The 13,838-nt window shown below is 60.2% G+C and overlaps 1 protein-coding gene across 1 annotated transcript; it reads right to left on the bottom strand.

The window, feature by feature from the left end:
• Nucleotides 1-4,852: 4,852 nt before the first annotated feature.
• Lfng (LFNG O-fucosylpeptide 3-beta-N-acetylglucosaminyltransferase) lies at nt 4,853-13,551 on the bottom strand. The gene is made up of 8 exons (XM_070033438.1): nt 13,091-13,551; nt 8,903-8,951; nt 8,464-8,563; nt 8,195-8,348; nt 7,304-7,389; nt 7,013-7,178; nt 6,029-6,114; nt 4,853-5,920 (listed from the first exon to the last, which is right to left on the bottom strand). The coding sequence occupies exons 1-8, from the start codon at nt 13,520-13,522 to the stop codon at nt 5,854-5,856; spliced, it is 1,140 nt and encodes a 379-aa protein (XP_069889539.1). The 5' UTR covers nt 13,523-13,551; the 3' UTR covers nt 4,853-5,853.
• Nucleotides 13,552-13,838: the final 287 nt, after the last annotated feature.

The raw sequence follows: 13,838 nt of genomic DNA, 5'->3' as shown, positions 1-13,838 counted from the left end.
CCAGGCTTCCATGGATAGAGTGGCCTGAGTAACATGGCCTACTGTGTGTGCCAGTCCTGAGGCTTGAACTCGTGCTGATCTTGAGCTCTTGTGCTCAAGGCTTGTGCTCTTATCACTTGAGCCACAGCCCCACTTCTGGCTTTTTGGTAATCAGAGAGAAGAGTCTTATGGATTTTCCTGTCCAGGCTGGCCTTGAACCACAATCCTCAGATCTCAGCCTCCCAAGTAGCTAGGTGTGATCCACTGGTGCCCAGAAGCCTAGGGGACTTGTCCTTTAAAAAAAAAAAAAAGGACCTGGGGCTGGGAAGTAGCTCAGTGGTAGAGTGCTTGCCTGGCATGCATGAGGCCCTGGGTTTGATACCTCAACACCATATAAGCAGGAAAAAAAAAAAAAGCCAGAAGTGGCACTGTGGCTCAAGAGGTAGAGTGCTATCCTTGAAGAGCTGAGGGACAGCGCCCAGGCCCAGAGTTCAGGCCCCACGACTGGCAAGAAAAAAAACAAGACCTCAGACCTGGAGTGAGAGCCAGAGGCCATGAGGAAAAGTCCAGGCACCTCCTGCCCTTTCTGACCTCAGTCCTGTCTGTATCTGGCTCCTAACCAGGGCTGGACCACCAGCAACAGCTAAGCAGACATGCTTGCAGATGCTAGGATGCAGCCATGAACTTCAGCTGGGCTGTGACCCTCTTGGGTCTCTCAGGAGAACTGTTTTGAGTATGCCAGATCCACCTGTGTGTATGTGTGCATATGCATGCGTGTGGGTATATGTGTGTGCACATGTGTGTGTACAAGTTGGAAGAGAAATAGGATCTTGCAAGCTACTGGGACTAGCCAGCAGAGGAGAATGGATGCAGGAGAGGGGGTCCAGGGCAAAGTGAGAGGGGCTGGCAGCTGTGGGTGTGGACTGCGGGACGGCTCTGTGTCTGCTACAAGAGATCTGAGGCAAGGCTGTTAGACAGCAAAGAGATTTGAGGCTGCAGGAGTGGGGCAGAGAAGGGGATCTCCTGAGATCCCTTGAGGTCCAGGGTCTGGGACTTCCAAGGAAGACCAGCCTGGGGGCCATAGCTGCTTTTTCCCAGTCACATGCAAAGTAAGTGGTGGGGACCTAGCTGCAGCCTGGAAGAGTGGGGGAGGTGGTGAGCTGAAGAGCTGAAGCTGTGGTTGAACCCTGGATGCTGGATACCCCAGTGGGGAGCCTGCAGGTGGAAGGATCTTTGATCCTTTGAGCCAGCGAGGATGGAAGGCTGCAGCTGCAGTGCAGGCAAGGCCTAGGCAGTGACTGTTGAGATGGGGACCAAGTGTGGGAGGGTCCTAGACATCAAAGTCTGCAAGAATGGTCACGGGAGGCAGTGTGGGAAGGAGCAGCCAGGAGTCACAGGTGTACTGTGGGGCCCCCCACAGGAGGGAAGGATGGGGAGGAGCTGGAAGCGCTGTGAAAGTGGGTCTAGAGGTGCAGTGTGAGGACAGGGTAGCAAATACCTGGCAGGGGGCGCTGGATCTTCAGAGAAGAGACCTGCAGCCAACCTGACCACTAACCTGTTTTGCAAGCTCCCTCCCCATACTCCCCCCCTCACCCCCCCCCACAGTGACTGGAAAAGAGGGACATGGGGAGGGTCACCAGGCACCTGGCTCTTAGATCCCATGACCCAGAGCTGGGGGAGGGGACAGAGGTGGCAGAAAGACACGGGACGCCCTAAAGCTGTTCAGCCTGATGTTCCACAGCACCCCGTGTTACGTGAAATGGATGTTAGCATGTCCCCGGCGCTGCTGAGCCTTGAGGATCAAGCACAGGCTACAGCCCCCTTTCCTCCCCAGCCCTTGATCCAGAAAAGGGAGTCCCACTGGGAGCTGTCAGTTGTCACCACCAGATGGCGCCCAAGGACTTTGTTGAGTGGCATAGGAAGGGGGCCTGGCTAGGGATAGTAGGGGAGGGAGTTAACCTAGGGGAGCCGCACCTCCAGACCCCACGCCAACATCTGAACAATTTTGAAGGGCCAAGATGGGGGTGGCCTACTGGTCATGGGGTCCTTCCAAGGGGTGCACAAGCGTTCTTTTTCTGTGTACCCGCCCTAGGGCTTGAACTCAGGGCCTGCGTGCTGTCCCTGAGCTTTTGTACTCAAAGGCTAGTGCTTTACCACTTGAGCCACAGCCCCACTTCCAGCTTTTTGGTGGCTAATTGGAGGTAAGAGTCTCCTGGTAAGAGGTAAGAGTTTTCCTGGCTGGTCTGGCTTTGAACTGTGATCTTCAGGTCTCAGCTTCCTGTGGGTTAGGATAGCAGGTGTGAGCCCCTGGCTTCCAGCTCCACAAATGCCTTTCTTGTGTGTGCGGCCCTGGACTCAGGCAACAATCAAGGCTGGGAGGGCAGAAATGCTGGGGTGGGGGCCAGCAGGCCTGCCTCACTTTTCCTGTTGTTGGTGGTGGTCGTGAGGCTTGAACTCTGGACCTGGATGCTGTTCCTCAGCTCTTCAGCTCAAGGCAAGCGCTCTACCACTTGAGTCATAGTGCCACTTCCAGTTTTCCAGTTTATTGGAGATAAAGAGTCTCATGGATTTTCCTGCCCGGGCTGGCTTTGAACCACAATCTTCAGATCTCAGCCTCCTGAGTAGCTAGGATAACAGGTGTGAGCCACTGGCTCCCTCCTCCCGGCTCACCTCTGACAGGCAAAAAGATGGCTCTGGTCTTGGCTTCTGGGACCCCAGGCCTGCAGAAGAGCCTGGCCCCCAGCTAAAGCTACCCAGCGGGGCCTGGCCTGTCACGTGGGCACTCAAGAATAGCCACAGTTGGGCTGGGAAGGTGGCTCAGTGGTAGAGCGCTTGCCTTGCATGCATGAGGCCCTGGGTTCGATTCCTCAGCACCACATAAGCAAAAAGAAAAAAGCCAGAAGTGGCGCTGTGGCTCAAGTAGTAGAGCGCTAGCATTGAGCTGAAGAGCTGAGGGACAGTGCCCAGGCCCAGAGTTCAGGCCCCACGACTGGACCCAAAAAAAAAAAAAAAAAGAATAGCCACAGTTGCCAGCGGGGTTTGAGGAGTTATGAGGACACAGGTCATGGAGTCTCAGCTTTGTTGCCCATGCCCCTCGCCTTGGCCTGCGTGCACTGAGCTCAACTACCCTCCTTTTCCCCTCACCCTGTTCCCGCACAGCCAAGGGAGCCTCTTCCAGGAAGTCAGCCCTGATGACCCCACAGCCCATACCCGGCAGAGAAGTTCCTTTTCACCCTCCCCCAAAACCTGCTTGCTCAGCCTGTTCTGGTGGCCAGAGCCAGCGAGGATGGAAGCTGGGTGTGGAGGCTGCGTTCTGTCACCTTTAGGTTGTGGTTTGACTTTTGAAAGCCCAACAGACTAAGATTGGTACTTGTGGGGGGCAGGGGGGACACTGGCTGGAGGCGAGGGGAGGAAGGACAAGGTACCATCAGTGAATGGGGCACAGCTGCCTCCCTCCCCCCGTCCCCCCCCACTTCCTCCCCTTGTTCCCCTTGTGAAATAGAACTTCCCCAGCCTCTTCCCGGGAAGCCCCACCCCCACCCCTGCAGACAGCAGCTGCATTACCTGTTCCCAGTTCTCAGATGGCCAGCCTGGGGCTCCCCCAGCTCACACCAGGCCCACATGGCGTGGCCCCAGGACTGACCTGGCCATGGGCCCTGCCACAACTCATCTCCGACTAGGCTAGCTCTAAGGAGAGGCCGATGCCAGACAGGGGGTGGGTGGGAGGCCAGGGCCAAGGGCACGAAGCCTGACTCACCCAGACAGGAAGCAGCCCCACCGCTGCGCCTGCACCCCATCCCCATTCCGCCTCCCCCAATGTCAGCTTCCTCATCCACATGCTGGGGCCTGAGTCACCCCACAATGTGCAGCCATCTCCACCAGTTCCGCACTGGTCCTGCTGGCCCTGGGGGGAGGCGGTCAGCCCCATGGTGCTGAGGGTCCTCTCTCCGGCTCCTGCCCTAGGCACTGCCTGTACCATCCATCCACTGAGCCCCTGACCTTTGGGCTCTCCAGACTCAGGCCCACAACAGTGCCCAGCAAGGGGAGACTGAATCATGTTGCAGGTGCTCAACAGGCTTGGAACAGCAGAGGGCACAGAAGAGGCAAAAGGAGGCTTAGGGCCCCAAGTGGGGGTAGGGAGCAGCCACAAGGGCAGCAGGGAGCTGAGGGACAGGAAGTTAGACGGCAGGAAGGGGGAGAGGGGTGGGAACTCCCCCCTCCCCCACGGAGCTGACCTCTTTAGGAAACCAGAAGACTGAACCTAGCCAGCTCCACCTGCTGGGTGGGGGTGGGGCAGATGTGGCTTGTCCCTCCCTGGGTCCCCAAACTCCTGAGAGGTGGGGGAGGACGGGGGTGGGGGGGTGGGGGTGGGGGTTGATGTTTGGAGAGGAGAGAAACTAAGTAAGTCAGGGCATGCAATGTTGGCTGTGTGTGTGTCTGTGTCTGTTAAGGGACAGGAACCCGCTGGGCTGTTTGCCAGCCCAGCTGCCAGGATCCCTGAACAGCACCTGCTCTGAGCCTCAGTTTCCCTGTGTGCAGAATAGAACACTACAGCCCTCCTATGCAGAAGCGGGCCTGCTGAAAGAAGGTCTGAACACCTATTACCTGTCCCCCGGCCAGCACAGACTGCCCAGCCCGGATGCTCCCCTCTGGGAGCTCAGAGGGAGGGACCTGGCCTGGCTGAGCCCCAGCTCTCAGCCAAGAGCTACTGTGACTTATTCCAGGGAGGGAGGGCCTTCTACCCCCCTGCTCCCATCCCCCACCCCCACCCCCCAGAGAGCAAACCTGCCAAACAGCCCTTCATCTGGGCACCCCACAGCCCCCCAGCACCTGGGAGGGGGGCAGCTTCCAGCGAAGACCAGGATCCCAGGTTCTGCAAAGAACGCCTTTATTCACAGCGAAGATGTCACCATAGCAACCACGCTTCCATTCCCTGAGAGCTTTTTCCCCTTAAGTTGCTTCCTTGCTACATCTTTGCGAAGAAAACACCGAACCCAACATGCGCTCCTCCAAGGCCGGTGAGCCTAGGGGAGCTGTACTGGGCCCTGTGGGCTGTCAGGGAGGAGAGCAAGGGTGGGGTGGGGTGGGGGAGGGTTGGGAGGGGGGGTTCCAGATACTGGAAGGCATAAATACAGTGTCCGACATTCCTGGGTCACCTTTACAAATGAAGGCCTGCCCAAATTGGGCTTCTGCTTTTTCTGATCCACAGAAAAAAGAGAAAATTAGACCCTCCCCCGCCCCCCCCCCGCCCGTGAAAACAAACACACACACAAACACCCCACCCCAACCCTTTTATCCTCCCCCTTGCCAAAGAAAAACAAAAACAAAAAACCCAGCACAGTAAAAAAATACTGTCACAGTATGTACAGCCACGCCCACTATGGGCAATTCTCCCCTGCTTCGGAGAGGAGACACTACGCTCAGCTCTGCCGCCCCGCCACTGCGGGGGAGACAAAGGCAGGACCTGCGGGTGGGGGCCGGGAAGACCCCCTCCCACACACACAGGGTGGCTGGGAGGGGAGCCGGCTGGCAGGCTGGAGGGTCACCGCGAGGCTCTGGGCCTGGAAGTGGGCAGAGCTGTCACTGACAGCTCTGGGATCCGGATGGGACCAGAATGCACCCCTGCAGAAGGGCCCCCCCAAGCCCTACACTACCAAGGTCCCCACTTCACAGCTGGCCCAGCATGCACAAGCGCACAAGGGCAATCCCGCCCGCCCTCCTCACCCGGCGTGACTGCCCAGCAGTCAGCTGTGGGTGGGCACACACGGGCCCAGCCCCAGGGAGCCTTGAATGCCAAGGCCGGGGTGCATGACCTGGGTCCCCGGGCCCTTTGGATACCAGGGGTGCCCAGGGATGGGGCCTCAGCCATGGCTTCTAAAAGACAGTGTTGCGTGGACACCAGGGTGTATCCGGGTACAGGCGGCAGTGGACAGAGCGGAACCTGCGGGCACAGAGCAGAGGGCTGGTCTGTGTAGGGTGGGGTGCGGCCTACAGCACCCAGCTGGTCCTGCCAGGCCCTCTGCCAAGCCCACCCAGCTTGTGTGCTCACCTAGACGGGTCGGCCTCCACAGAGAAGGGTCCTTTCACATGGACAGCGTTGCGCTTGTTTTCAAACATGCCATAGCTTAGCGTCACCTGGGGGGGGGAGGGGCGGTGATGCTGGAGCCCCAGGTTCTGAATGATTCCACAGCCTGGCCTTGCCCTCCCTCAGACCCTGGGAACCAAGTGCAGCAGGGCAGCTGGGGGGGCTTCCCAGTGTCTGATGGCAGCAAACACAGGGGCTCCCACAAATCCCTATTTAAAACACTTTAGCTGGGCATGGTAGTGCACTTCCGTAATGCCAGCTACTGGGGAGTAAAGACAGGAGGACTCAGGTCCAAGGCTAGCCATGGGAAAAAAGGCATGAAGACCTTATCTGACAAAGCCAAAAAAAGAAAAAAGATTGGTGGTGTGGCTCAAGGGGAGAGCACCTGCCTAGCAAGTGAGGCCTGGGGTTCAAGTGTCAATACCACAAAATTGTTTCGTAAGGCTGGGTACTGGTGGCTCTCACTGTGTTTGTAGTTTCTCAGGAGGTTGAAATCTGAGGGCTGTGGTTTGAAATCAGCCCAGGTAGGAAAGGCCATGGGACTCCTATCTCTTTTTTTGGGGGGGGGGTCTGGTCGTGGGGTCTGAACTCTGGGCCTGGGCACTGTCCCTCAGCTCTTCAGCTCAAGGCTAGCGCTCTACCACTTGAGGTATAGCGCCACTTCCGGATTTTTTCTTATGTGGTGCTGTGGAATCAGACCCAGGGCTTCATGCATGCAAGGCAAGCGCTCTACCACTGAGCCACCTTCCCAGCCCCACTTCCAGCTTTTTGTTGGTTAATTACAGATAAGAATCTTGTGGTTTTTATCTGCCCTGGCTGGCTTTGAACTATAATCCTCAGATTTTAGGATTACAGGTGTGAGAGAAAATAAAAAACAGGCAGACTCCAGGCCGTCCTTCCCTCTCCGTTCTAACCCCTCCCTCCTCTCTGCCCACGTCCTCCGTGTACCTGCTCATGGAGCTCCGAGGTGGGCACCTGCTGCAGGTTCTCGAGGTGGGAGTGGAAGAGGCCGCTGCGGAGGAGGGGCACGCCCAATAGGGCCTCCACGATGTAGCCGATGGTGCAGTCATCTGGAAGCCGGATCCGCTCTGCTGTGCTCAGGAAGTGGCCGCCGCTGTGGGAGGGAGGGAGGGGAGGGCGACGTGAGCCAACACTGCGCGGTGGAGATGGGGAGGTCCTGCCTGCTGCCCACACCTTCCCTAGGCCCTCTACCAGAACCCCCAGGGTGGGCAGCCTCACCTGGCCCAGGGGCTCATCTTCAAAGCCAGCCCTCGGCTGATGCAGAAGCCAGCCCCGCCGGTGGCAAACCAGAAGTGGACAGGACGCTGGGGGGGTGGGAGGGAAGTGTGGTGAGACCCCACCGGATGGGCATCTGCTTTGCTCTTTGTTTTGTTTTGTTTTGGTCATGGGGCTTGAACTCTGGGCCCGGGTGCTGTCCCTCAGCTCTTCAGCTCAAGGCGAGCACTCAGCGCCACTTCCGGTTTTTGGTGTTAACTGGAGATAGAGTCTCACAGACCGGACTGCGTGGGTTAGCTTTGAACCACGTTGCTCAGATCGCAGCCTCCTGAGTAGCTAGGATTACAGGTGTGAGCCAGGCTGCTTTGTTCTTTCTTCTAACTCCCTGTTGCTTCCCTCTCAGCCCAATCTTTATTTTGGTATCCAAAGACTCTATATGAAGGACCTGCCTGTCCCCTCTTGGTCTAATCTTTTTTAATGTATCTAAAGATGGAGTATGGAAGGACTGACTCCCGCCTCATTCCCCAGGGTCAAGCACAGCACCGTGTGAGTGCTTATGTGCTTGTCCACAGGCAGATCACTCCGACCTTAGCTTAGCTGAAAGCCCCCTCACCCCAGTGGAACATTCCACTCTGGGCCTGGCCAAGGACACTGCCCTTGGCCCCAAGGAGACCACAGCCTATTTTTTATTTTCTGCTTCCTTGTTAAGACCCCTAAAAATTCCACATCCAGTCCCTTGCAAAACCTCCATACCAGCAGGAAGGTCTGCCCCTTCCAGGCAATGAACAGTCCTCGCCTGTGGACAATCGATTCTGGCTTATCCCTTTCCCATTCTTACTTCCTGGTGGTGGGGGAGGTGATAGACCCAGGTGAACAGCAGGGGGCGACACTCACCACCTTGTTCTCGCTGACCCTCTCAGTGGCCTGGATGGGCCGGTCCAGGCTGGGCTTGCCGATGTACACGTCCTGGGTGTGCGGGAAGCTGGCCAGTAGCCGCAGCAGGGCCCGCAGGTTCACGTAGTTGTCGTCATCCACGTGGCAGAACCATCTGCGGGCAGGGTAGACCATCAGGGAGGGCTGCCAGGGCTGGTGAGGCCAGGGGAAGGAGGAGGAGGCACAGGAGGTTTATGGGGTCCAGGGGAGAAACCTTGGGGGCAACTCACTTCCTCCCTGACTGGATGAAGCGGTCATACTCCACAGCCATCTTGCAGGACAGAGCCTGGCGGCTGTGCGCGGCTGAGCAGTTTGTGTTGACCACGTTGCCTGTGGGCATAGAGCCTGGGGTTCAGGCGGGATCCACAGGGGCCTCCCCTACCCTGGTGCTGGGCTCTGGGCCTGTGGACCCTCCCCCAGCACTGCCCCCCTCCCCCCAGCTGCCCGCCCCTGCCCATTCAGCCAGCTTTTTCCCAGTACCCGCCACCTGTTGCCTCTCGCTGGGCTCAAAGGGCCCGGAGGACTGAAAAGGCCTTATCTACATGAGAATGGGGGAGCCCCCGAGTGGTGGGGCGGGGTGGGGCGTGGAGGAAACGGTCCTCAGAGCCCCCGCAGGGGTGGAGTTTGCTCTGGATAAGGCCCAGCACCCCCCTCCCATCCAAGGCTCACCGGTGTGCCTGGCCAGCTCTTCATCATCCCCATCCGTGAAAATGAATGTCTACAAAGACAAGCAAGACTGTGAGCCCTCTGCTCAGTGTCCCTGGGCTGGGCATGGGGTGGGGTCCTAAAGTTTCTATGGCTCAGTATGCCTCATCTTTCTTCTCTGCACCCCAATCTCCCCACGTGCAGAGACAGAGGGGGGGGAGCGAGAGCGCTCCAGGTGTGAGTGGCAGCTGGGCTGGGGCCACCGCTCCATCATCATCTCGGCAGCCGGGCCAAGGTCACCTGGGCAGCAGCGAGGCACGAGCCAGGTGGGCCGTCCCACCTGCCCGCCAGGTAACAGACTTCCCTCGCTGTGCACCTGGCCAGCACACACCCTTATTGACTCAGCTTTCGGCTTGCTGCTTTGGAGGCAGCGGGAGGGGCGGTCGAGGTCGGCTTTGGGAAGCAGAGCCTCCAACGCTCAGATCGGGGACAAAGGCCTCTGCTGGGCGGCTGCCAAGTCCGGGCAGACAAAGGGCCCAGAGGGAGGATGAATCACCAGGCATTGTCCGCCAGCTTTGTCCTGGGCCAGGGCAGCCTTAACTCGGCCGAGTTAAGCAGGAGTGGCCGGCCAGTTATTACCATACAGCTGGCCTGGTTAACTGGGCTGGGCTGGACACGAGGTCTCTGGCAGGGGCGTGGCCACCGGCCAGGCAACAATCCTACCCCCCATCCCCCCCCCAAGCGTGAATGGCCCAGGCAGGTTCTTCAATTGTGCTGGCCAGGGGAGGGGTGGCAGGAAATGGCTCCTGTCCCCAGCCCCCAAGGGGCAGCCCTCCCGCTCATGCTCACGAAGGCCGTGCCCAAAGACATTGTCAGGCCCCACTAGTGCCGGCACAAGGCAATCCCGGGCCAGGAGCGCTCTGCGGTAGAGAAGGGGGCCGCCGGGGCGGGGCCAGGAGCTGCCGGCGCCCGCCTGGGCCGGTCCACACACGGACAGGAATGTTCCTATTTCTTCCTGGGCTGGCCCGCCCAGCGCGTGCCGCCTGCCGCACCCACAGAGTGCAAGCCTGGGGCGGGATGGGGGATGCTCAGAGGAAAGACAGCAGGGCACCCCCCCACACACACACCGACCAGGCCTTGATTTCCTTCCATGAATAAACAGTTCCAAGGGTGGCTTCAGCACCAGCGAAAACCCCCATTGGGCAGCCCAGGCTCCTGGCGGGACCACAGGACCGGACAAGGGCCAGAGGAGGGGCAGGTGTGAGCCAGACTGGCACCCCTCCTTCAAGAGCCCAAGAGACACCCATGGCGGCCCACACGTACAGACTCGCACCCAGCCCCCCGCCAGCACCCCAGCATCTTAGCCCAGGAATGCCGTGGGAGGTGGAGAGGGCCGGCCCGTGCAGACGCTCCGCAGTGGCGCGGGATTAAAGGAAAATGCTTTCTTAGTGAGCTCAAGCCTGTTCTCCCAAAAACCCCAGCCCAAGGCTACACCGATTAAAGTCACCTTTGTTCAGCTAGGGAGCAGGGGGGCCCCCAGAATAGCTCTGGAGGTGCGGGGCTTGAGGGTGTGGGGGTGCCAGGCCTTCTGGGTCCCCAACATAGGGCAGCCTGGAGAAGGGGGTGTGTAGGGCATGCGCCAGACTCAGTTTCCTCTGTAAAATGAGTGCGACGGAGCCGGGCTGTACAGAGCCAGGCGCCAGGCACAGACTGTGTCCCTTCCTCTCGGGAAGGGCCTGGGTGGTGTGCACCACTCAAGCTGGGGACCTAGGTTGGAGTTGCAGGCAGGCCTCTGGCCATGCCCCAGACCAGGGACCCACCCCCATCGGCACCTCCCCCAACTTCCCTAAAGGAGGAAGATCACGGCAGTGAGGGCCACAGGGCTGAACGAGAGCAGGCGGCCGCGGGGGGGGGGGCACCCACAGGAAGCAGTATTGTTCCTGGAACTGCGATTCAAAGAAACACAGGATGCCAAGTTCTGCCCCATCCATTGTGGCCCTGGCGGTGGCAGCCTGCAGCCTGGCGCACTCTGGGAAGGTGGGGGGGGCGGCAGTGGGTGGAACAAGGGCCCTCCGTACCCTGCTTTTCCTGAAGCTGCCCCTTGACCCCAAGCTGATGCTACCTGGATGCCCCATACCATTCTGGGTATCTCCTCCCGAACTTTCCCCTCCCATCAGGCAATGCCCTCTTGGCTTTACACAGCCACTCTGCCTGAGCCTGCACAGACTGAAGGGGTGGCAGCCCTTTGCTGTGACTTCCAAAGACACCCCCTCCACCCACAACATGCCATGCGTGGTGGTGGTTGATTCTGCTTGCTGTGTGCATTATTAGCTGAGACACGGCTCGCCCAGTAGAGTGGCAGACCCCAACTCAGAGCACCTCCCAGGCTCCCCAAGTCTGCAGGTTCTGCAACCATCTCGTGAAGACACAGGATCAGGAAGACCCTAGGTCTGGCCCCATTTTGCCCAGCCCAGTGGAGACTCTTGTACCCACCTCCCTTGACCCCACCCCTCTGCTTGAGAAAGCCCCCAGATTCCAAGACAACGGGTGGTCAGAGCTGGTGGCAGCCCAGAGAGGGGCTAGAGGCTGCCCAAGGTCACACAGCAGGAGACCAAATGCTGGAGGCGGGGTGCTTCTGGCTCAGGGATGGTGTCCCACAAGGGCTGTCAGTCAGGGCCATGTGGGGGGGGGCAGAGGCCCCCTCATCACCAGGCAACCTGAGTGGCCAGCGCGCCAGCAGCGGTTCCCATGGAGCGCATAGCTGCACACAAGAGGCCCGACGCCTTTCTGGGCTGGAGAAAGACGCTTTGTTACCTTGCCCAAGGGGCCAGCGTGAGAGCCGTCCTAACGGCCCGGCCGCCAAACAAAACCCATGGCCCCCACTGCCCCTCCTGCCGGCCTGCTGAGCCCCTGGGAAAGGGATGCTTCATTCCCAGGAGGCTGCCCTGGGGTTCCCAGGGCCCCTCCCCAGCCAGGACCAGATAAGACCCTGCCCACCCTGTGGCCTCGGTCAGGAGCTCACCAAGACTGCCCCCAAACAGGGCTGAGCTAAACCAAAAATGCCCTGGATCTGTAGGGAATAGGGAATGGGGAAGTAGGGTCTTCTTTGAGATCCCCCCACCTTCAAATACCCCAGGCCTCTGGGTCTGTTCCCCTACTCCCCCTGGCGGGCTCAGACTCTGCCTTCTTCCCGCCCCAACTGTCCTCGCGTAGCCTCAAGGGAAAATTCAAAGTGGTGTGTATCTTAATGATGTGTGTGAAAGACACTGGTTCTCAGAGTGGAAGGGGTCTAAGCACAAGGCTCCAGGCCTAAAGGACCCTCTCCCCACAGGCCCAGAAACCTAGGACATGCTGTGTGTTTGCTTGTTTCTCCCTCTCCCTCTCCCTACCCCTCTTGGTCTTTCTCTCTTCCTTCCTTCCCTCTCTCTAGGACTCACCAGCCAGCATCAACTTGACGCCATACAGTAACGAACAGGGATATAGGGTGCAGTGCCCCTGGCTTCCCTTCACCCTCAAAAGGAGCCCAGGGACTGTTTGAAAAAGGAACTGTTTGAAGCCCAATCTGCTTGCAGAGGCTTGAGGAGAAGTAAAACCCTACTTTGCTCCAACATTTGGAGAACTAACTTCAGCTGTAGGGTGGATGCAGACCATTCAGCTTTCTTGCCAATCTGGAGCTTGAACTCAGGGCCTGGGTGCTGTCCTTAGGGTGTGTGTGTGTGTGTGTGTGTGTGTGTGTGTGTGTGTGTGTGTGTGTGTGTGTGTGTGTGTGTGTGTGTGTGTGTGTGTGTGTGTGTGTGTGTGTGTGTGTGTGTGTGTGTGCTCAAGGCTAGCCCTCTACCCCTTGAGCCCCAGCTCCGCCTCTGGGGTTCTGGAAGTTCATTAAAGGACTTCCTGTTCAGGCTGGCTTCGAACTGCGATCCTCAGATCTCAGCCTCCTGAGTAGCTAAGAGTACAAGCAGGCACCCGGCCCGTGCGGTGGCAATGGTGTCCAGCGTTCCCCCGCTCACCCCCCTCCCTGCAGGCTATAAGGTATAAGGGAAAGAGGCCGCGGCAGGCACCCTGGGCTGAAGGGGAGGAACGGGCGCCTCCGCCCCCCAGCCAGCCCCGTGGCTGGACAGGGATGCAGCCTAGCCATCACCGTCCCCGCGGCCAGCTGGACCGGTGCGCGCCCGGCCCCTCGGCCCGCCCCGCCCGGGGACGCGGGGGGCTCACCATCTCCTTGTGGCGCGAGATCCAGGTCTCCAGCAGCAGATCGAGGCGCGCGCGGTGAAACTTTCGGGTGGTCTTGACCGCGATGAAGACGTCTCGGGGCGTCAGCGGCTCGGCCGGGGGCCGCGGCTGTCCGTCGGCGGCTCGGGGCGCGCCCCCGGGCTGTGGACCCACGTCCCTGCGCGCACGGGTCAGCAGGCTGAAGTACTCGGACAGGCTGTGCACCTCGCGCGCTAGCGCTCCGGGCGCGGCCCCCGCCGCCGCCAGACCCGGCACCGGGGCCGCCCCCGCGGGGCCGGCCAGACTGCGCAGCGCGCGCCGGCCGCGCTCGGCGGGCACCGGGGGCGGCGGCGGGTCGGCGGTGAGCACCAGGAGGCAGGCGAGCAGCGCGCCCGCCAGCGCCAGCAGCAGACGCCGGCCGCAGCGCTTGAGCATGGTGGCCGGCAGCCGCGCGCTGCGCCTGCCCTGAGGGTCCACGCGCCCGAGGACCCTGGTCCCAGCCGCACGGTCCAGCTGCGCTGCGCGCCGCCCGCGCTCGGCGCTCTTAAACCTCCCCGCCGGCCACGCCCCCGGGCGCTCATTGGCTCCTCGCCGAGGGCGGTACCCCCGTGGGCGTGGCGTCGGAATTGCTTCCCAGCCCGGCAGCGCCCACGTGGGGGCCGCGGCGGGGGGCTGGGAACGGCCCGCCGGGGGGTCCCAGGCCCCCGCCCCCTTTGCGCCCGTGCACGCCCCGCCCCGCCGGGTCGTCTCC

Source organism: Dipodomys merriami, unplaced genomic scaffold (genome assembly GCF_024711535.1).
Source record: "Dipodomys merriami isolate MVZ:Mamm:240054 unplaced genomic scaffold, mDipMer1.0.p SCAF_22, whole genome shotgun sequence".
Taxonomy (NCBI): Eukaryota; Metazoa; Chordata; class Mammalia; order Rodentia; family Heteromyidae; genus Dipodomys; species Dipodomys merriami.
The sequence above is the reverse complement of the archived record's forward strand: the minus strand, read 5'-3'. Positions and strand labels throughout refer to the sequence as shown.

Excerpts from the sequence above, each read along its gene's own strand:
- Lfng (XM_070033438.1), bottom strand. The coding sequence starts at position 13,522 with ATGCTCAAGCGCTGCGGCCGGCGTCTGCTGCTGGCGCTGGCGGGCGCG. Across the intron at positions 8,952-13,090 it reads TCTCGCGCCACAAGGAGATG|ACATTCATTTTCACGGATGG; the intron begins GTGAGCCCCCCG and ends TTGTCTTTGTAG. Across the intron at positions 7,179-7,303 it reads AAGATGAGCCCCTGGGCCAG|CGGCGGCCACTTCCTGAGCA; the intron begins GTGAGGCTGCCC and ends TCCCTCCCACAG.